The sequence below is a fragment of the Buceros rhinoceros genome, unplaced genomic scaffold (assembly GCF_000710305.1).
Source record: "Buceros rhinoceros silvestris isolate BGI_N320 unplaced genomic scaffold, ASM71030v1 scaffold25159, whole genome shotgun sequence".
NCBI classification, from domain to species: Eukaryota; Metazoa; Chordata; class Aves; order Bucerotiformes; family Bucerotidae; genus Buceros; species Buceros rhinoceros.
In genome coordinates, this window is record NW_010434156.1 from 8,828 (window position 1) to 26,880 (window position 18,053).

Genomic DNA, 18,053 nt, shown 5'->3' on the forward strand with positions numbered 1-18,053 from the left:
GGATGTTGAACAGACTTTTGTTTAACGGGTTGTTTTTTACCTACAATCTCGCTAAATCAAAGCTAACTGCTGTCTAAGGTCTGCGACGTCCAGATAGAGGGGGTTTTCATATTCTGTGGGTCCTTCAGCCTCCACAGTGCTCCTTCCCAAGCTACAGGACCAGCCAGGGACTCATAGAGTGCAAATAGTAGACAGAGGTTTCAGTTCATTGCGGAGTTGGAGAGGAGGCCACTTCCAGGCCACTGCTGTCCCATCCCCAAGGAGCTGGTGTCTTGCTCTGCAGTTCCAGCAAACTAGGATTACTACAGACATAATGGCTTGACCTTAAACCTGGGCTGGAGCTGGGCTGAGACTCAGAAGAGGACCCAAATTAAATTGGGGTTTCTTGTGAGAAAGCAAACCTCACTATCAACCTGGAAAGGAGGGGTTAATTAGTCAAGAGAAGAGCAGAGGCCTGAGTAATACAGATGTCCTAGGTGCAGATGTCCTCCATCCTCAACTTCTGTTGTGACCATGCAGGCTTTGCTGCAGGAGACATATTGTTCTTTCTAGATAAGAAAGTTCTCTTAGATTTGTTTTCATGTTGCTCCCAAATGCTCCCTTTTTTTTTCCCCCAAAGAACCATCACAGGTCTTCCAAACATCTGTCCTACATTTCCCAAAGAAGATAATTAATGTTCTTGCCACTTAGCCCAGCCACTTTGGCTTGTGCCAGGCAGGACAATTTTCAGTTAACCATTGCACACCCAAGCAGAAGTGCTGCTGACCTGCTGGTCAAGTTGAACATCTTTCTGTCCTTATTTTCACAGCTGGGGCACCCAAGGGGACTTCACGACAACACATGCGCTTCCTGCGGTGAAGGTGAAGCTGTTCACGGAGAGCACAGGAGTGCTGGCTCTGGAGGACAAAGAGCTTGGGAGGGTAAGGAGATTTCGAGTTTAATAACGTTTCCTTCTGGCCCTGCTTTTCTGGAGAATTCTCTCTTGTACGGAAATATCTTTGGAGCACAACATGCTCTGCTTTTTTGCCAAGCTTCAGGAGGGGGAAGAAAGCAAGCTCTCCACTGCTGGAAAGGAGTGCATCGCGCATGCTGTCTTTGTTGTGAGTTTTTAATGGCAGCATTTCAGCTGGCTGTGCCTGCACTGAGCAAAGGCAGAGGGTCTTGTGTGCGATATTGGCAGTCCGGAAAGCCTTAGAAGTTGCTTACGGAAATGGACATTCCTGAGGCAGAAAAAGGGATTACGCTGAAGCAAAAAGAAGGGATTTAAGTTTGGCAAGAGAGTGGGAAGCTGCTCCCGTATCTGCTCAGCAGCCAGTGCACAGTCTGGGCGTTTGAAAGCACTGACTGCGGTACTCACTGCAAAGGGCTTGAAATCCTGGCTTCCCCTGGGGATTCTGGCTGAACTGGTGGCTTCAGTAGGGCTGGACTGGGGAGTGAAACATGGGAGTTCATTGCCCCCATCAATGGTGTTTATAGACAGCTCAGATTCCTGGTGTACTGTCCACAAAGCAGACCTTCCCACCCCATATCTGCCCCTCACCTAAACTTCCGTCCCTAAACCAGCACTCTGGGATTGGTGGCCTTCCATGATTGCAGCCCACAGCTCCAGAATATCTATGGATGGCACTTTTCTGTGTCTTTCACTTAGTCCCCATGGATTTTTTCAGCGGTGTAATTTGAGCTGGCCCCAGCCATAAGTGTCAGCAACCCCCCTGCCATGCCTTCCTCAGCTCTTTGGGGGTGGGAAATCAGCATAGCAAAGACCCCATGAGAGTCAGTTTGGGATAAAAGAGGCTGCGTCTTACACACAGGCTTGGCACCTCCCATGTCACGGCTCCGCGGGGCCTGGGCAGTCTCCAGGAGCAGCCTGGGCTCTGTCTGCCTGGCTGTGCAGCACACCTTGTTCTCTTCACTGTCTGCATGGTTATGGCCAAGAAAGCCACTGATCCTGTGGCAAGCCTAAGTGTGGTATTTGCAATTATGGACTGGCCTGTTGGGATGTCCCTTGCTAATTCCACGGCTGCTTGTGCCTTGACACAGGAGAGGCTGTTTCCACACAACGAAGTTTTTCCTAATTAACATGGTTTTGTGTTGGTCCTATTCATAAAAGTGCCAAACGTTCTTTCAGGTCCTAGTGGGCTGTTGATTTAATTTATATCTATATGGTGGAGTGTGCTGCATGTGATTTTTGTCTCATAATTAAGTTTGTTTGAACTGTTTGTGTTTTCACATTCATGTAACTTCCTTTGTTCTTGCACTTGAGACAGACGAAAGCAAAGCTATCCCTTTTCTCTGCTCACTCTTCCCTTCAAAGAGAGTCACAGCCCCTTTGGACTTCCCTCATCCACACCTTGGTCCTTCCTTTCTCCCTGTCCTCCTCCTTTTTTGACAAAGGGCATGACCTCACTAGGCTGCAGTACTCCAGCTGAAGACCTGCAGTTGCTTTGCTGCACAGCATCATATTTTCAGGATTAATTTCAAAACCTCCTTCTTCAAACAGCCCGGCACTCCTGCCTTTGTCTGCTGCAGCATGCTGAGCAGAGCTTTTTACCCAGCCGGCCACGATGCCATTCAGGGCCTTTTCCCCTGAGTGGTTACACTTGGTGTGGACTCGCTTGCTTTGTAAGTCTTGTTTCCACTGGCAATCGTGAGCGGTGCTGACTTTGCTGGTCTCGGGAAGCAATTACCTGTGCGTGTTGTTCTGAGAAAGATGTCAGGCCCCAAAGCAACCCCTCTTGCCCTGAAATGCTGATGAGCCAGCCCCACCAATGAGCTTCAATTCCCAGTGCAGCGGGAAGCTGTCCCCTGGCTCTGAGCTACTGCGGGCTGAAGGATGTGGGCCAGCAGCGGTGAGCGTGAAGAGCCAGGAGGTGATTTCCCCTGGCCCAGGGCCACTGGTGCTTTCAGTCAGCCAAACTTCAAAGGGATGCTTGGTGTGCCCTGAGCAGCTGAGAGATGACGCGTGTCTGCTCAGGCTGCATCAGGATTTCTTCTTTAATGAAATAATGAAACTGGGAGCCTGTTAAGCCCCTGGTTTAGCTGTTGGAGTGGGCATGAACCTGGGTGCACGAAGAGAGGAGGGAAGCAGGTTTTATACACAAAAACAACCATGCTCAGCCGCCCTTTGAGAAGCGGCTTTGTGCTCTGCCAGGCATGTACAATGCCCACTTTCTCTTGCGAGTGTTAAATTGGCAAACAGCCGGCACTCCTCATTTCACCACTTTTATCAAGGAGAGAGCTGGAAAATGCTCCCAAGCCCTAAACTGCTGGACGGGCAGCGGAAGGCATGGGAATTCATCCTGGCCGTATTGAAGCCGGTGGCAAGGCTCCCGTGGATTTCAGCCATGCCAACACTTCATCAAGGAGGGGCAGAGCCATGAATTACAACACCGAGCAAAGTTTATGTGCCTTTTGATGAAAAAGAGTTAGAAATCAAAGTAGAGAGCATCCCAGATACCCTGAGTGGCTGCTGCCTCGCTGAGAGATGCGGTTTATTACAAGTCTCACACAAGGGCTCACACAACCTGCCTTGTGGTGGGAGTCCTTGGATACTGCTCAAGTTTGGGTCCATCCGTGTTTCTAACAACACTCCACATGGAGGACTCACTTCTCATCTTCAGGATTTGCTTAAAGGTGTTTTTTCCCAAGAGTGATGCAGTAGAGGCTGGTGTTGCTCAGCTATCTATGTAACTAATAACAGCTACAGATTCCTGCCAGACAACGCATTAGTCTAATTCAATACAAGAAGTGATAAATAATGTTGGTGAATAAGAGTGGAGTTGAGAATCTACTGATGTTAACCCCAGGCTTTGGAGGAGGCAATAAAATAATTTTTTAAATCATTCATCAGAGGGTAATAGAGTCAAGGGTATTTTGGTGATAAAGAGCCCCCTCAGCAGTAAAGTTGAAGAGCAGAGGAATACAAGATTATAGTCTAGGCTGAAGTTTGGCAGGAGCACAGACCGAGTGTGAGCAAGAAATGAGTGATGGCAGCTCATCGAATAATGAGAGTGAATGCTGCTAGTTGTAAAATAATTTGCTTGCGTAAAGATTAATGGTTTTAAAGGAGATTCATCTCGCTACAGGACAGTGGAGACTTGAATGAATTTGTCAGCTCTGAGAAGGAAAGCATCAGGAGAGGAATGAGTGTAGGAGGGAGAGGTTTAAGCCACCTCAAAGGACACATACGGAAACACCAGGAGAAGATGATGGATGTGGTGTAGTTCTGGGAGGATACTCTGTGACTCACTGTCTGAGGGAGCTGCTCTGCTTTGTAGGGGTGATGGGTGAGTGGGAAAAGCACGGCTATGATCGGGAAAGATTACTCGCCTCTTGGAGCCTTTGGGTTTCTTTGATGAGCCAAGCCCTGCAGTCACTGGTGTTGCACTGATACTGCCCCATCATTTCCTCACTGCATGAAATGGAAGCGGAGAGTCTTGCAGCCACTGATGTCATGAGATGAGTTGCAGATTTTATCTGCTGTTGCAGTGCAGACACACCAGCCCCCCTAAAATGTTGCCTAGTGCGTCTGGTCTTAACAGTAAACAAAAAATCAAGCCAGTTTCCCCACAACCTGATAGGAACAGTGGATGGACCGCTTCAGGTAGAGCTTTCTGAGCCCTCAGAACAGCACACCTCACATGGGGAACGTCAGGAAGGCTGGAGGCTGACCAAGGTGTATGAGTCTGAAAGGGGGGTGGTTGTGGAGGGCAACCTCAGCAAAAGTCTTATTGCTGGTTCACTTCTAGACTGATTTACCTGCGAGATTGTTTACCAAGATCTTTCCTTAAACAATGGGAACTGATGATGCAGTTCTGTTCTGCACAGCCCCGTGAACAATGGCACGGCAGATAGACGAGCCAAACAATATGTGAACTAATCTGGAAATAAGCAGCTGTACTTTACAAAAACAATAAAAATCCATCCTCACTGATGTGAACAGAAATTTCCAGACTGATTTTTAGGGCAAAAGTAGCTCATCTGATGTGGTTTTGTTCCCGTTAAAACCCATTTTGTGAATAATTTTTTCTTTAACATTGTTGATTTTCATGCTTGCAGGTTGTTCTCCACCCTACTCCCAACAGCCCAAAGCAATCAGAATGGCACAAAATGACAGTTTCCAAAAACTGCCCGGATCAAGACCTGAAGATCAAGCTTGCCGTGCGAATGGATAAGCCTCAAAACATGAAGCACTCTGGGTAAATGCTTATCTCAATCTGAACTCAATTTGTTTTGAATGTGCATTAGGAAATGTCTTTTTATGAAGATTCTGGAAGGGAAACTCTTTTTCTCAAGTTCACAAGAGGTCAAAAGAAAGATAAATATAAAAACAGCATTCGTTCAGTCCTTTATAATGCACTTGCCATATTCTTAGCATAGTCTTTTCAATGTGCATCAACCAGACAATTTAAATTTTAAACAGTATTCCTCAGGAAGTTGGGTAATTTTTTTTCCTGTAAAAAAAATAATAGGTGAACTGCCTGACTCTCTTACTGAGAGCGGTATAATTTCCAAAGTTATTCTGTGTTTCCCTGTGTTGACTTCTCAGAGCCAAAAACGCAGTGCACCTTCCGCTTGAAATAAACTCCAGTGTCATCGTCATTATTTGTACAGAGATACACAGCGCAATTAAATAGCAGTTGCCTGGAATAAGCAGTTGCCTGGATTGGGACTAATGAGCTGGCAGGTTGAAAGGGAAACCTCTCCCCTGCAGACATGAGCGTCAGAGGATCTGAGGCCAGTGGGATTCCTGGCCACCCACCCCAGCTTCCACCTTCCTGCCGTGCAGTTACAAATTAGCTCTTCCTTGGGAAGACCTAGCTCATGCCATTGGCCAGGCTTTCCTCTGTTTGCTCTTCAGAGCTGAGGATGTAATAAAAAGCAGAAACTGTCCACGAAAGTCACTATTTTGATTAACTCTTTCTCCAGTATGTTTTTGGTGCTGTAAAAGTGACTTTGTTTCATCTTTATTTTCAAAGTGGTTTTTAGATTCAATCAGTTATTAGGTGGTTTGGATCACTCATCTCTTTTTTTAACTCCTCCTCCTCCTCCTGTCTTCTCTGCTAATGAGATTGGAGCCAATAGCCACATGTGCAGTTTAATTTTTCCACCATGATCTCAGACACCAAAAGCAAGAAAGGACCAGGTCCACTTCACCTGCCCTATTTGTTTCCTTGACAGCAACAGGGCTGAACAATCCCGGCTTTTCTCAGGCTTCCTTCAACTAACATTTTATTTACTGCTTAAAACTATGTGGCTTATAATTCTACCTTGCTATCAGAACTGAGGTTGTCTTTCTGTTGATGTTAGCGATAGAAAAAAGGACAATTATTGCCCTGTTCTTAAACTAGCCAAGGACTCAGTGCCCACATTAGCATGAGTTTTGTGGATTTGACTTTCACCAAGCGTTTGCTGGATGTATTCTGGCATAAGGAACCACTAGCATAACCACAAGGAGTTGTTTTTCTATTTATTCAGCCAGAACTAAAGTAATTATAATGATACATAAATCATATTAATGCTGAATAATTATTATTAGTCTGGTGCTGCCCCTGTTTTTGCCGGTGTTTGTATTACAGCGCCACAGTGGCCGCTTCATCACAGAAATTAAATGGTAATTTTGACATTAATTTTAAAAGTTCATCCTTCCTTTGTAGAAAACAGTAATTTCATTCCTCCTTAGAAATTTTTCAGTTTGCTTGAAAATCTGTAGCCAAGCAATTTCTAGGATTTCATCTTAAGCTGTTCAGTGGAGTGTCCTGGTTTAGTTAGTCCAGTGCATACTGGGATCCCGAGTACTGGTTTTGATGTAGTAAATACCCCTCTGTTTGACAGCTCCCCTCAACCAAATGGTTTTGTGAAGGCTTAAAGCGACATTTGGGGTTTCTCTCCCTTAATTCTTCCGTTACAAATGTATTCTTCACCCATCTGACCATGTCATAGCTATTCATGGGCATTAAAGGGCTTCTAAATTCTGAGCAAGTTGTGAAAGACAAAGAGGAAGAGAGAATTAATACTATGTAGTGTTAATACTCTGGAAGCTTTTTCATGTCACTTTCTTTAGGGGTTATTTGTTCAGGCTAGAAATAAACATATTCATGAATGCTGCTGAGCTTAAGAGTCTTGTAATTACTCCCGCTTGTGCATTAACTTCAGTTTCTAGGTGTTAAAGAAAACACAGTGAAAAGCAAGAGAACAACATATAGTCACTTGTGTACTGAATTCACCTGTTCTTTTCTCCTAGGTATTTATGGGCCATTGGTAAAAATGTTTGGAAGAGATGGAAGAAACGGTTCTTTGTCCTGGTCCAGGTAACAGATTCAATTAGGAGTGATCTTAAATCACTCCTATATTTAAAATATTTAAATATTTAAGTCGTTCCTCTGGCATTTTCAGTGCTATGTAATTGATGCTGAGCTGTCATCCTGTGTAGGGTGTCGGTGAAGTCATGGATTTTATTTTTTTGTACTAAACGTATACAGCTTCTCAAGGATATCCCAGTTGCAGATCTCTAGCTATGAAAGCTCAGTGAAATGGAGAACCAGGTTTAGTGAGGAATTAGTGAGATGAGGAGGAAGCTCGGTCTGTCTTGGCTGGAGGTGATTAGGTGCAATGCTCCCTTTTGAGCCTCCAGGTAAAATTTAAAGTCCATTGAAATCTACACAAGTTTCATCACTTGCTACGTCAGAGTCACTGTATCGTTCTTGACATCTATCTTGCCTTCAAGTTCATTACTGCTTGTCATTGTCTACAGCTCTCATTGATCATTTTGCGATGTCTTTCTTCCTTTTTCCCTTTTTTCTTTTTCTTCACTTTCTGCACTCTTAGTTCCAGTAGACCTGTCTATTTGACAATGGTTGAGAATGTCAGGGAAACAGGCAAAAATGTCCTCTGTACCTCAAAGGGTCTGGTCAGTACTTGGTGTGTTAGATCTTCCCTCACCTTCCCAAGGGCAGCTGAAACCACTTGGCCACAGAAGTGTGAGGCCCCAGTTTGAGCAAATCCATCTTCACACCAACCTGTTAAAGCCAGAGTACTCTTGGGTCCATCTCTCTCTCGCTCCTCTCTGGGTTCCCCAGAGTATGTCATCTCCAAGTATGAGAAATATAACACTTTGTGCAGGGTCCTGTGATGAAGGCAACACAGAGATGCTCTGATGGAGTAACATGGGATCCAACTGAGATCTTGTGCCAGCACAGATCCAAAGTGATCAAATCAGAGGGTGAAATCCTGCTGCCAGTGAAGCACATGACAGGTCTGCCGTGGAGGGGCTGGGATTTCACTTTGTGTAAGAACAGAGGTGGTGTAAACAGGTGCACCAGGCTCCACATCTGGCATGGAGCGTGGTTGAGTCCTGGCCTTCCTGTGCCAGTAAGGGAAGGAGTCCAAGCAGTCCATCTTTCACCTTACATAGCTGGCTTCTTCTATATCTCCTGGTGTAAACTGGTTAGTTTGGTTTGAGTTAATTATTAGTCCAAGTTCGTCTGTCTCTGTAGGAAGTGTAATTGCATTTCCCATCTGTCCATCACTACCAGCCATAGCGCTGAACTATGTTGCAGGTAAGAAAACTCATCCTGAGGAGGTAAAAGGAATTTGTGATGCGCATGATCCATGTAAGCAGGAGCCTGTTTGAAGAGGTCGGTTGAGTACCTAGTCCAATAACCAAGTATGATCAGCAGTGACAGTGTAAGTGCTTATTTTGTGCTCCAAATGGGGTGAAAATGGCCACAGAAGCAGGGGTGTTAGTGTAGAGCAGCCACAGGAGATGGCTCTATCTGAGCAAGCAGAATACTCAGATTTAGGTAAAAGTGATGGGTTTAGGATCTGCGTAATCCATTCCTAGGAGGATCCGGTTTGCAAATGGACCCTCCATGCAGGGACTAGCCCTGGTGAGGTAGGGTGCTGGGCACCTTGCAGGGTGCCTGCTGCTGGGGGTAAATCCCAAACTGTCTCCAGGGTAAGAAGCAGCACAGGCCCTAATGCAGGAAAGGCTTTTTGGGAACATTATGCAGTGACTCTGTTCTTGGGCAGAGATGGAGGGATTGCTTTTCTCTGTACGTTTCCTTTATTATGTTCTGAAATGAAATTGAAAGTGCTGTGGCAGTCTGCGATCACCTGTAGAGCAACTAGTATTGCTTTTTCCTGAGAGACGATTCATTCCTGTTAGACCAAGTCCTCAGTCCCGTTCTCCCTGCGATCAGGGATTATCCAAAGCAGAGAATCCTCTTTCCTAACATAGCTTCTCTCGTAAACAAATCTATCGAAACTCTTCTGTGCAAGGGTTTGCAGGTTTGGGCATGGATTCCCACGTCTCTCTCAAGAAGCCTTTCTCTTGGCCTGTCTAGATGGTTGCAGTTACTTCCCTCGTTTTCAGTTGCTATATATTCTTCAGCTTGCTGTGGATTTGAAGCTCTCAGCGTTATTCCATGATTTCTCATGTTACTAGGTCTGTATTCGTCAGTTGGCATATAAGAGCAGAATTTGGCCAGAAAAGCAATTCATTTGAATAAGATGAGCAGACTTTTGCCCTCAGAGAGTCTCTGTAGCCCACCTCAAAAATTCCAGCTGCCACTACAGCTTCTCTGTTATGTTACCGTTTGCTCAACATTTGGTGCAATGTAAAGTGTTCTGCCGTACATCAAATATAAACAAGAAACACTCTCTATGCAGTCCCTCAGATGTAGTTTGAGCATATTGAACATGTCAGCAGGCAATAAAGATGGAATAAAAATACTTTGCTGTCCGTATGTTTGTCATTTGCTTTTCATGCAATGCAAAGGATGGGTGCTGATACGAGCAGGGATTGGCAGCAAAGGTGTTGATGTCCAGGATGCTCTGAACTCTGCTAAACTACAGACAGAAAATAACCCCCGCAGGAAGGTGAGCTGGCTCCATTACATAAGGAACAGACAAGAAGCAGCCCCTGTTTCAGGAGCTTGTTTATCTGCCCCAGGCTCCTGCTTGCCCCAGAGCTGAGAGATGGAATCCAAAGCATAAAGTCCATGACACTGTGAGGAGGGCAAGGCTGTACATTTGGGTGAATAACTAAACGCTTCCTTTCCAATCCCTTGTCTCTGCCTCTTACCTGTAGCATCTTCTGTTTCAGCTCTGTCTCCTCTCCTGTCCCCTGCAGAGTAGCCTTCTCCTCTTCCTGGTCCTGTGCCCTCTCCTGCCTCCTTTCCCCATTTCAGATGGATGCAGCCTCGGTTCCTTCAGTGCTGTTGGGTGGTACCGCTCTGCCTTCTCTTACCAGCGGTTAAGAAATTCGTGGTAATAAATACTCAAACTCTTCATAACCATCTAAACAAGGCACAAAAGTGCCAAACTGCATGGGCGGCACCAAGGAGGAAGGTGTTGATGGCATTTTGTCTCTTTTGTGTCAGTGATGCCTCGCTGGTATGAACGGAGGCTTTGCACATGTATGTAGAAAAAAAGAGCTCTGCAGGGAAGTGCTTCCACTGCTACGTGGTTTGTGTAAGCCCTGGAAAGAAGGGGAAAGGAGCAGTAACTGCCTTGTAATTTGGGTGGAATAATCCCTCGCACCTTCTGTGTCTGTAGCTGCGAGGGTTGTATAGAAGTGGAGATGATTTGTTTGGGTGTAGTGGGTGGGAGCGGTTCCTTTGTGCCATTTCTACTGGGCCTCACCTCTCCAGCACACACGTTGCTGGGTGGACTTGGTTCAACCCCTCGGGGAAGGTTTCCAGCATGGCACGGCTGGCAGAGCATGCTCCTCCAGCATGCACCCGTGCGTTAAGAGGGGATAGTTTTCTCTTCCGAATGAATTGCAGTCCTCTCTGCACGCTGCCCACCCTTCTCGTAGACACCCTTTGAGATGAGCAGCAGAAGAGCAGAATACTGATTAGATGTAAATTACATGGCAGAGACTCGTTACTTGCCTAATTTTAAATCCTGAGATATGCAGCGTGAAAGTGATGGCAGAATATGGCCCTGAGCTTGGATGGAAATGGTCCGCAGCATCACAAGTGAGGAAAATGCTTCGTAAAGGCAACAGTAACACCAGTGGAGGTGGTAAGCGAAAGCCAGGGAGCAATTTAGGGCAAAGTTCTTCCTGGCTGGTTAGGAAAGAAAATGTGCATCCATCACAGATGTTGCAATTGTTTCTCAAGTTGCTCTATCAGCTGCCTGAGCACAGCATACCGATTTCAGCTGGTTTGCCAATTAGACCCTTGATCGTGCAAAAGCTGGGATTTTTGATAGCTGGCAGAGCTTGTATTAATTCTTTGCAAGGTCTAATGTGCTGTACTGGCAACAACACTATTGTTGGTTCTGGTGGGTTTGCTGGCTTTGCGATAGGAATTTTCTTATAATGATTCTTAAGGGCAAGTGAATTAATTACATTGAGATTTCAGACCAAATCTGTTCTTCTCTTGTCATAACCCCATTTCTGTGCTCTGGCAGCATATGGGAAGTAACACTCCATGGTACCTGGATGACATGTCTGCCGAGTAGCTTGAAGCAGTTTTCAGCTGCTTGTGTCTGATGGTGTTTGCAGAATGTTGTTGGAACCAGATCAACTCTCTGCAGATTAAAACCAGTTGCAGTGTCTACGCCTGGATCTATTGTTCTAGTGACAGACTCCCTGAACTCATTATAATTTAGACTAACAGTGACAGCTCCTGCTTTTAGCAAGACTCAGCTGACTCGGATAAAATGAAATGAAGTAAGTGTTCAGTAACTCTGAATAACCAACAGCATTCAAAAATAATTCAGCAAAATTGCAGGGTACTACACCGGCGGTCCTAGACCGTGGTCCTCAGGTCAAGATAAATGACCCATAGCTGGTCTCCATGATCATATTAAATCACGTTTTCTGTTAGACCCTCACTGAGAACTGGGCATAGGTGGTGATTCTTAAAAAACCTTGAGTGTTGATGATAAATACAAAATGTTTGGAAACCGCTGGTTAAACAGAAGCCCCAGCTTGTTACACCTGGCTACAGTAGGTTCTGCATGTCCCATCCATATTCACGTGGGATGGAGTCCCATCACAGAGCCCTGCCGAGGAGAACACACACACCTCCTACTTGAAGGAAGAAGGCAGGACAACTGCTATATGCAATTGTTTAGGGCCGAACGGACATGCTGGGATGTGAGAACTGTTGTTTTCACATTTTTTTCTTTAAGCTAGATATTTCCTCTGCTCATTTGTGTCAGGAAAGGGTTCGGAAGGCAACATACAGCTGCAACCAGAGGACAAGAGTCTCCCATCAAAGTGGAAAGCTGTATTGCAACTGGCAGTATCTTAGCACAGTTTCTCTCCCTTGGGACAAAATGCATGCTGTTAATCTAGGAAAGGTCCATTTAAGAGTTTAACCCAAGTGAGGCGGTGTTATGTCAACAGTGAGAAAGGGGGAGGCAAACGACTGAGCTCAGCGTATAAGGCACGACAATTAACAGGTTTGAGCAGGCTCCTGGGGAAAGCAGCGCTCACTAGAGCAGGAGTCTCTGGTGGAAAAACAAGGACAAAGTCAGGACTGGTTAATACACATCTACTGTATTTATTAATCAGTTGGATTATATAACTGGTGACAGAATATGGTCAAGTGCCAAGAAAGTCAGATCTGATTTAGCAACCTGGGAATAGTGAACTTTGGCATTTGTCTCCTGCTGTCTGCTTCCCCTTTCCTGAATTTCTTTGTATTTTTCTCTTTTTTTTTTTACCGCTTTCTTTTCCTTCTGTTCGTCTCAAATTTTTTCTCAAAACATTTTCCATCTTTTTGTAATGAACCAGCCAGGGCAGCCTTGGATTATTTCCCTTTTCATTTCTCTCCGTTCAGCTTCCTTAGATGCTCCTTTCCTGGCCCTCATCGAGTTCCTGGGCAAAATCCCAGCTGCTCTGAGAGTTTGTCCCTCACTGGGCAGAGATTTCTCCTCTGTCTTCCTTCAATTTCCTCTCTGTATCTGTGTTTTTTCCAATTACTCAAACCATTCATCTTGCCCATCCCATCTGCTCGCTCGCTCTCATACTCCGCTGTGGTTCGGTGTGAACTCAGCAGGCTGTAAGATTAATTTCTGCTATTAACCGTTTCACTTGTCTGGCCACTTCCAAGCTTCTACAGCAAGCAGGCTCTGTAGAGCGCAGTGTTTTAGAGGACCGATGAAAGGCAAGCTGCAATCTCCACTTGACCCTACAGCGCTGTTCAACATTGAAGCACCATCGTGACATACCGAGCTTTCCAGAATCTCGTTTCGTCGGGTTTTGCTTTACCAGCACTTGTAAACGGAAGCAGCCACATTGCGCTGGTAGCCAGGGCGTCAGCTTCTTCCTGAGCCCAAGCACTGAACGCTTGGGGCAGCAGGTTAGGACAGACAGGCAGTCTTGCCAGTCCTTGAAGTTAGTACCTGGAGTTGTGTAGGTGCAGGTACTCTGCATGGCACAGCTGGCACCTTTTCCAGAGGCCGTCTGTTGTCTCTTCCCTCCAGCCTGATCCTGGCCTGCCTCCTGCCAGCAGGTTCTCGGGCACGTGCGCTTGGGCTTTGAGTAGACAAGAACACTTGAGCTGTTGAGTAGAGAAGAAGTAGGATTTGAACCCAGGTGAGCTCTGGCTCATCACACCTTGTAGACCCGCAGGTTTCTGTAGGTTTCTCTTAGAGATCTCTTCTAATACTGATGTAGAGCACCTTCTTCCCAGGAAATCATGAGAATGCTAACAGGAGAGACTAGTTTGCTTTCCCTCTGTCCCAGGATAGCTTCACCAGAGCCTACTGTCTACATCTGTCTTTTGTAACTTTTAACATGAGAAGTATAAGCTCTGAGATGCCTGCATGTGTTTCTGGATATTTCTGTTGTGTTGATATGGCTGGCTTATTGATAGGGATGAAGAATATCTTCTGCATCCAAAGAGGGGAGGAGTTGTTTGTACATAAAGAAGAGCCTGAAATTTGGACCTCATGTTCAAGGTCAGAAAAGAGGAAACTCAACTACTGAATGGATTTTACCTATTGCTGTAGAGCATACAGGAGAACAACAAACCATTAGCTGTGTTAATGTTTTTAATCAATGATGTCAGCATAGGTTAGCACTGACTCATTTCAGGAATTAAGTTTATCGCACAGTCCCTGAAGTTCAGGCTGTCTAACACAGAGAAATCAAATCCTCACCGCTCAGATGACATCTCCAGGATCTTACCACAAATAAAGCGCATTCAAGACTTTGTCCAGGAGAGGGCAGCAACATACTGCAAGTATAACTGAGTGATCGCTGCAGGAGCCGTCTGAACGTTGTGCTGTGGGGCACTAGGTTATTTTTAGATTTCTTCCTGTTAATCTTTTGAATTTCTGTGTTGCCGGTACTATGGTATGCATTCAAAGTTCATAGCATAGAATATGCACTGGAGTGCTCCTGCTATTGGTCTGTTACTTGTCAATCTTCCGTCAGTGCTGGTAGTTTTAAGGAGGATGCAAGAGGCTTAAAGCATCACTTTTAGTCTTACTCCCACAAATGTGTTAATGATAGGGTTTATTCTTAGGTGGCTTTTGGAGCTGTTCCTGGAGGAAGGCACAGTGCAGGCAGGGCTGCTGAGAGCAGGCTGGCAGCTAGCAGAAACCCGCAGAGGGCAGCAATAAACCGAGCGCGGGTTGGGAGACGCTATGCCAATAGATGGGTGCCCTGACTTAAGTAAATGACATTTTATTAGTGATAGATGCCACCAAAATAGGTGCTGCACGTGTATTTGTAGCTGAGCAATTTGCCTGAAGTTTAAAGGCAAACTCCCAGCCTCCCGCCCGGCTTTCAGGATCTCTCCCGACTTCCAAAAAATGACGAGCATGATCCATTGCCACCCACCAGAGTTCTAAAGTTTCCTCCAGAGGTCAAGGAAATATCCAGACAAATAAAATTACGTCAGGCACCCAGGATGTGACACAACCTTAACAAAGTCATTTGAAATCATTTGACAGTAAATTTCCCTGTGAGTTCCTAGCCCGGGGCACGGAGAATCCTCCCCTCTCCTCTCCTCCCTGGACGAGCTTCTGGCCGACCATCCAGATTGCAGCACACTGAGTACGCACGGGGTCTTGATGCGGCCTGATGGCCTCCTAAAGGCGATCCGGGAGCCTGGCAAAGCCCCTGCAGCTGAGTCGGCTTCCGTCAAGAGCTTGACATTGAATGTATCATGTCATGCAGATGGTACCTCAGAGGAGTGAGAGCTGCCATTTACAGCACTGATGACAACAACTGCCGAGATCAGTGGGATCTTAAGATTGCTTTAATATGACTGGCACCTAGCAATTTAGCTCACATTGTTTGTGACAGGGTGTCACTCTTGCACTTGTCTGGGGATGAATGATAGAGGGTTTTAAAGCGTGGAGCTTCCTCTTATGGAGGAAATTAAACCACTGTCTGTACTGATGCAGAGAATTAGATGGCTGCCGCAGCAGGGTGTGTTAAGAGAGCTTTGCAAAAGCCTGGTAAAAAGTTTCGTCTGTCTGGTATGGGCAATGACTGTCAAAATTACCCCAGCACCCACCGGGTCCCTGTAAACACGCTGTCAGCACGCGGCGTTGGTAAGCACTTTGGATTGCCTTGTGATCACCCGGTGCCATCTTAGCTTTGTGATTTTCTCCAGGTTAGTCAATACACATTTGCTATGTGCAGCTACCGGGAGAAAAAAGCTGAACCTCAGGAGCTGCTGCAGCTTGACGGATACACTGTGGACTACACCGACCCGCAGCCAGGTACGGGGACCGGCAGCTTGCTGCTGCACCCAGAGGTGCTTGTGCTCACTGTGCTGCGTGCAGCTCCCAAACGGGAGTCCTCTCTCTCCGTCTCCCTGCATGCAGTCAAACTGTGATCAACATTATTATAAATATGTTTGTGTTTATACTGAGCATTAGCTATGCATGACTTTACTATAAATAGATCTAAGAAATTGAGCTAGGAGGTGCACCAGGGGAGGGGGAGACTTGTCTCTTCTGGGGAGCCTCAGTGAATTAGATGCTTGAATTCCAAAGAAATTTCGTTGTGAACTGAATGCTCAAATCAAGTAATGATCCTAACCTGCATGTTCAGATTATATTCCCCAAATAGAAGGTCAGCAGCTATGCCTCTCTTCATTGTGGAAAATATTTATGGGACCAAACCAGCATTTTTGCCTGCCCCATCGTCTCTCTGTGAATGAGTGAAGGGGCAGGGGCAGAAGGCCCCCGGTACCTGAAGGTACCCGTTGAGTAGTGAGACCCTTCTCCAAGTGGCAGGAGCACCACATTTGTTTTATTTCAGTGGGGTGATGTGTTGAGTGTGGTGATCCTCACCATGCCCTGGATAATGGTATCCATCTCCAGAGGAGATGAAGAAAGACACAGTAGGCTGGTTATCAAGACCTTGATTCCTGGTTAATTCTCGCGTTAGGGAGGTGGGTGCTGAATCAGGGCAAAGACAGAAATAAGCACATCACCCAAGCACATTCTGTGCAGTGTGAGCACTGATGCCCTCAGTCTAATGGGAGACCTCCCACCACGTCCCCTCAAACCCCATTTTTAATGGGGCTCCCGCAGAGCAGCACGCGTGGGACCTGCACAAACGGGGCTGTAGGTGAGAGAAGCAATGAATCCACATGTGCTGGGTGTGCTTTAGTAATTGCAGTGCAGGGTGCTACCTGGGGGCCTGCTGGGCTCTCTTGCAGGTAAGTTTGGTGCAGGTGAGGGGACTGAGTTTGGCCAGGGGCAGTACAGGGCTGGCTGGGGACACCTGGGATGGTGGTGGGGTGGGAAGCCAGGGGAGATGCCCTGGATGGCCTCAAAGTCTGCAAAACTCCTTTGTTGCTGCTTCTTCTGCCAGGTTTGGAGGGCGGCAGAGCATTCTTCAATGCGGTGAAGGAAGGAGACACGGTGATTTTTGCAAGTGACGATGAGCAGGACCGTATCCTGTGGGTCCAAGCCATGTACAGAGCCACCGGCCAGTCCCACAAACCTGTGCCGCCTACCCAAGTGCAAAAGCTAAATGCTAAAGGAGGAAATGTACCCCAGCTAGACGCCCCAATCTCTCAATTTTGTAAGTAAATAAGTTCTCCTAGAGAGCAGAAGTCTTTGATGGAAAGATTTTCTGCACTGATGTAAATCAATATTTGCACACATGTTTCTGACTCGAAAATGCAATTTTTTTCATTATCATTAAGCTGCTTTTTACATCAGTGGATCCAGAAGCAGTTAACCTGTGTGTTTAGCACAACCAAACCCAAGAAACAAAATTCCTTGGGCAACTTGTCAATGAGTATTTTAAAGTGCAATACTTGATGGAGGAGAGACTGGGATCTGGGAGCCTGAGCCCCAGCTTGCTTTCTGCAGACACGCGTTTTGCCCTCACACAATAAGCTGCACACCCAGATCAGAGCAATTCATTAGCGCCATTAGCTGTCTATCAAATGCATCACGTGCTCGGAACTACAGGTGCAAATCTTGCAAGTACGAAATGCACACACAAAAAGAGGTCTCCTGTTGAATATTCAACTGTGGGAAAACATATGGTATTTTTAACAGGTTGCTTTGCAGGCCAGTTAGATGTGAATTTAAAGCAATCATCTTTTAAGTCGTAGCTATGCTGCATGTCCTGTGCAGTTATACCCAGTTGCTTAATTTGAAATTTAGAGCAATTTCTTTTGTCTTGCAAATGTAATTTGGTTATAAACCAGACAAATGCGGCCTCTCTCATTTTTCTTGAAGGTCTCGATCACATGTCTGGAGCCCCTTTGTACTGTAACGTACAGCAGTTCTTGCTAGTGTCAGCAAAATTTAAGAATTAGTATCATTACTTAGAAGTAAAGTGAGGAAAAGTGGTAAAGATTATCAAATTCTTCTCATTAAATCAGATTTCAAAATTTAAAATAGTCTCTCCAAAGCTGTTTTGGAGTATTTTGTTGTAAGGAACTCAGAAACATCTGCCCCTTGTTTATCAATATCATTTGACTGTTTTCTGTTGGTTTAGCTTCTTCATGACAGTATTTAGAAAATAACAATACAAGATATCAACTGTACAACTAGTGTTACAGCAGAAAACCTCTGCTTGCTGCTTGCCTTTTTTTTTTTTTTTTTTTTTT

General features: G+C 45.7%; 1 protein-coding gene across 1 annotated transcript in view; it reads left to right on the top strand.

Moving 5' to 3' along the window:
• Positions 1–808: 808 nt before the first annotated feature.
• The window catches only part of CADPS (Ca++-dependent secretion activator), a gene marked incomplete at its 5' end in the record, with an annotated part of 116,329 nt that continues 99,084 nt past the window's right edge, over positions 809–18,053 (top strand). The window contains 5 exons of the mRNA XM_010144327.1: positions 809–920; positions 5,059–5,198; positions 7,244–7,310; positions 15,588–15,696; positions 16,799–17,011. Of these exons, the coding sequence (XP_010142629.1) occupies positions 809–920; positions 5,059–5,198; positions 7,244–7,310; positions 15,588–15,696; positions 16,799–17,011 (641 nt within the window). The remainder of the gene's footprint in view (positions 921–5,058; positions 5,199–7,243; positions 7,311–15,587; positions 15,697–16,798; positions 17,012–18,053) is intronic.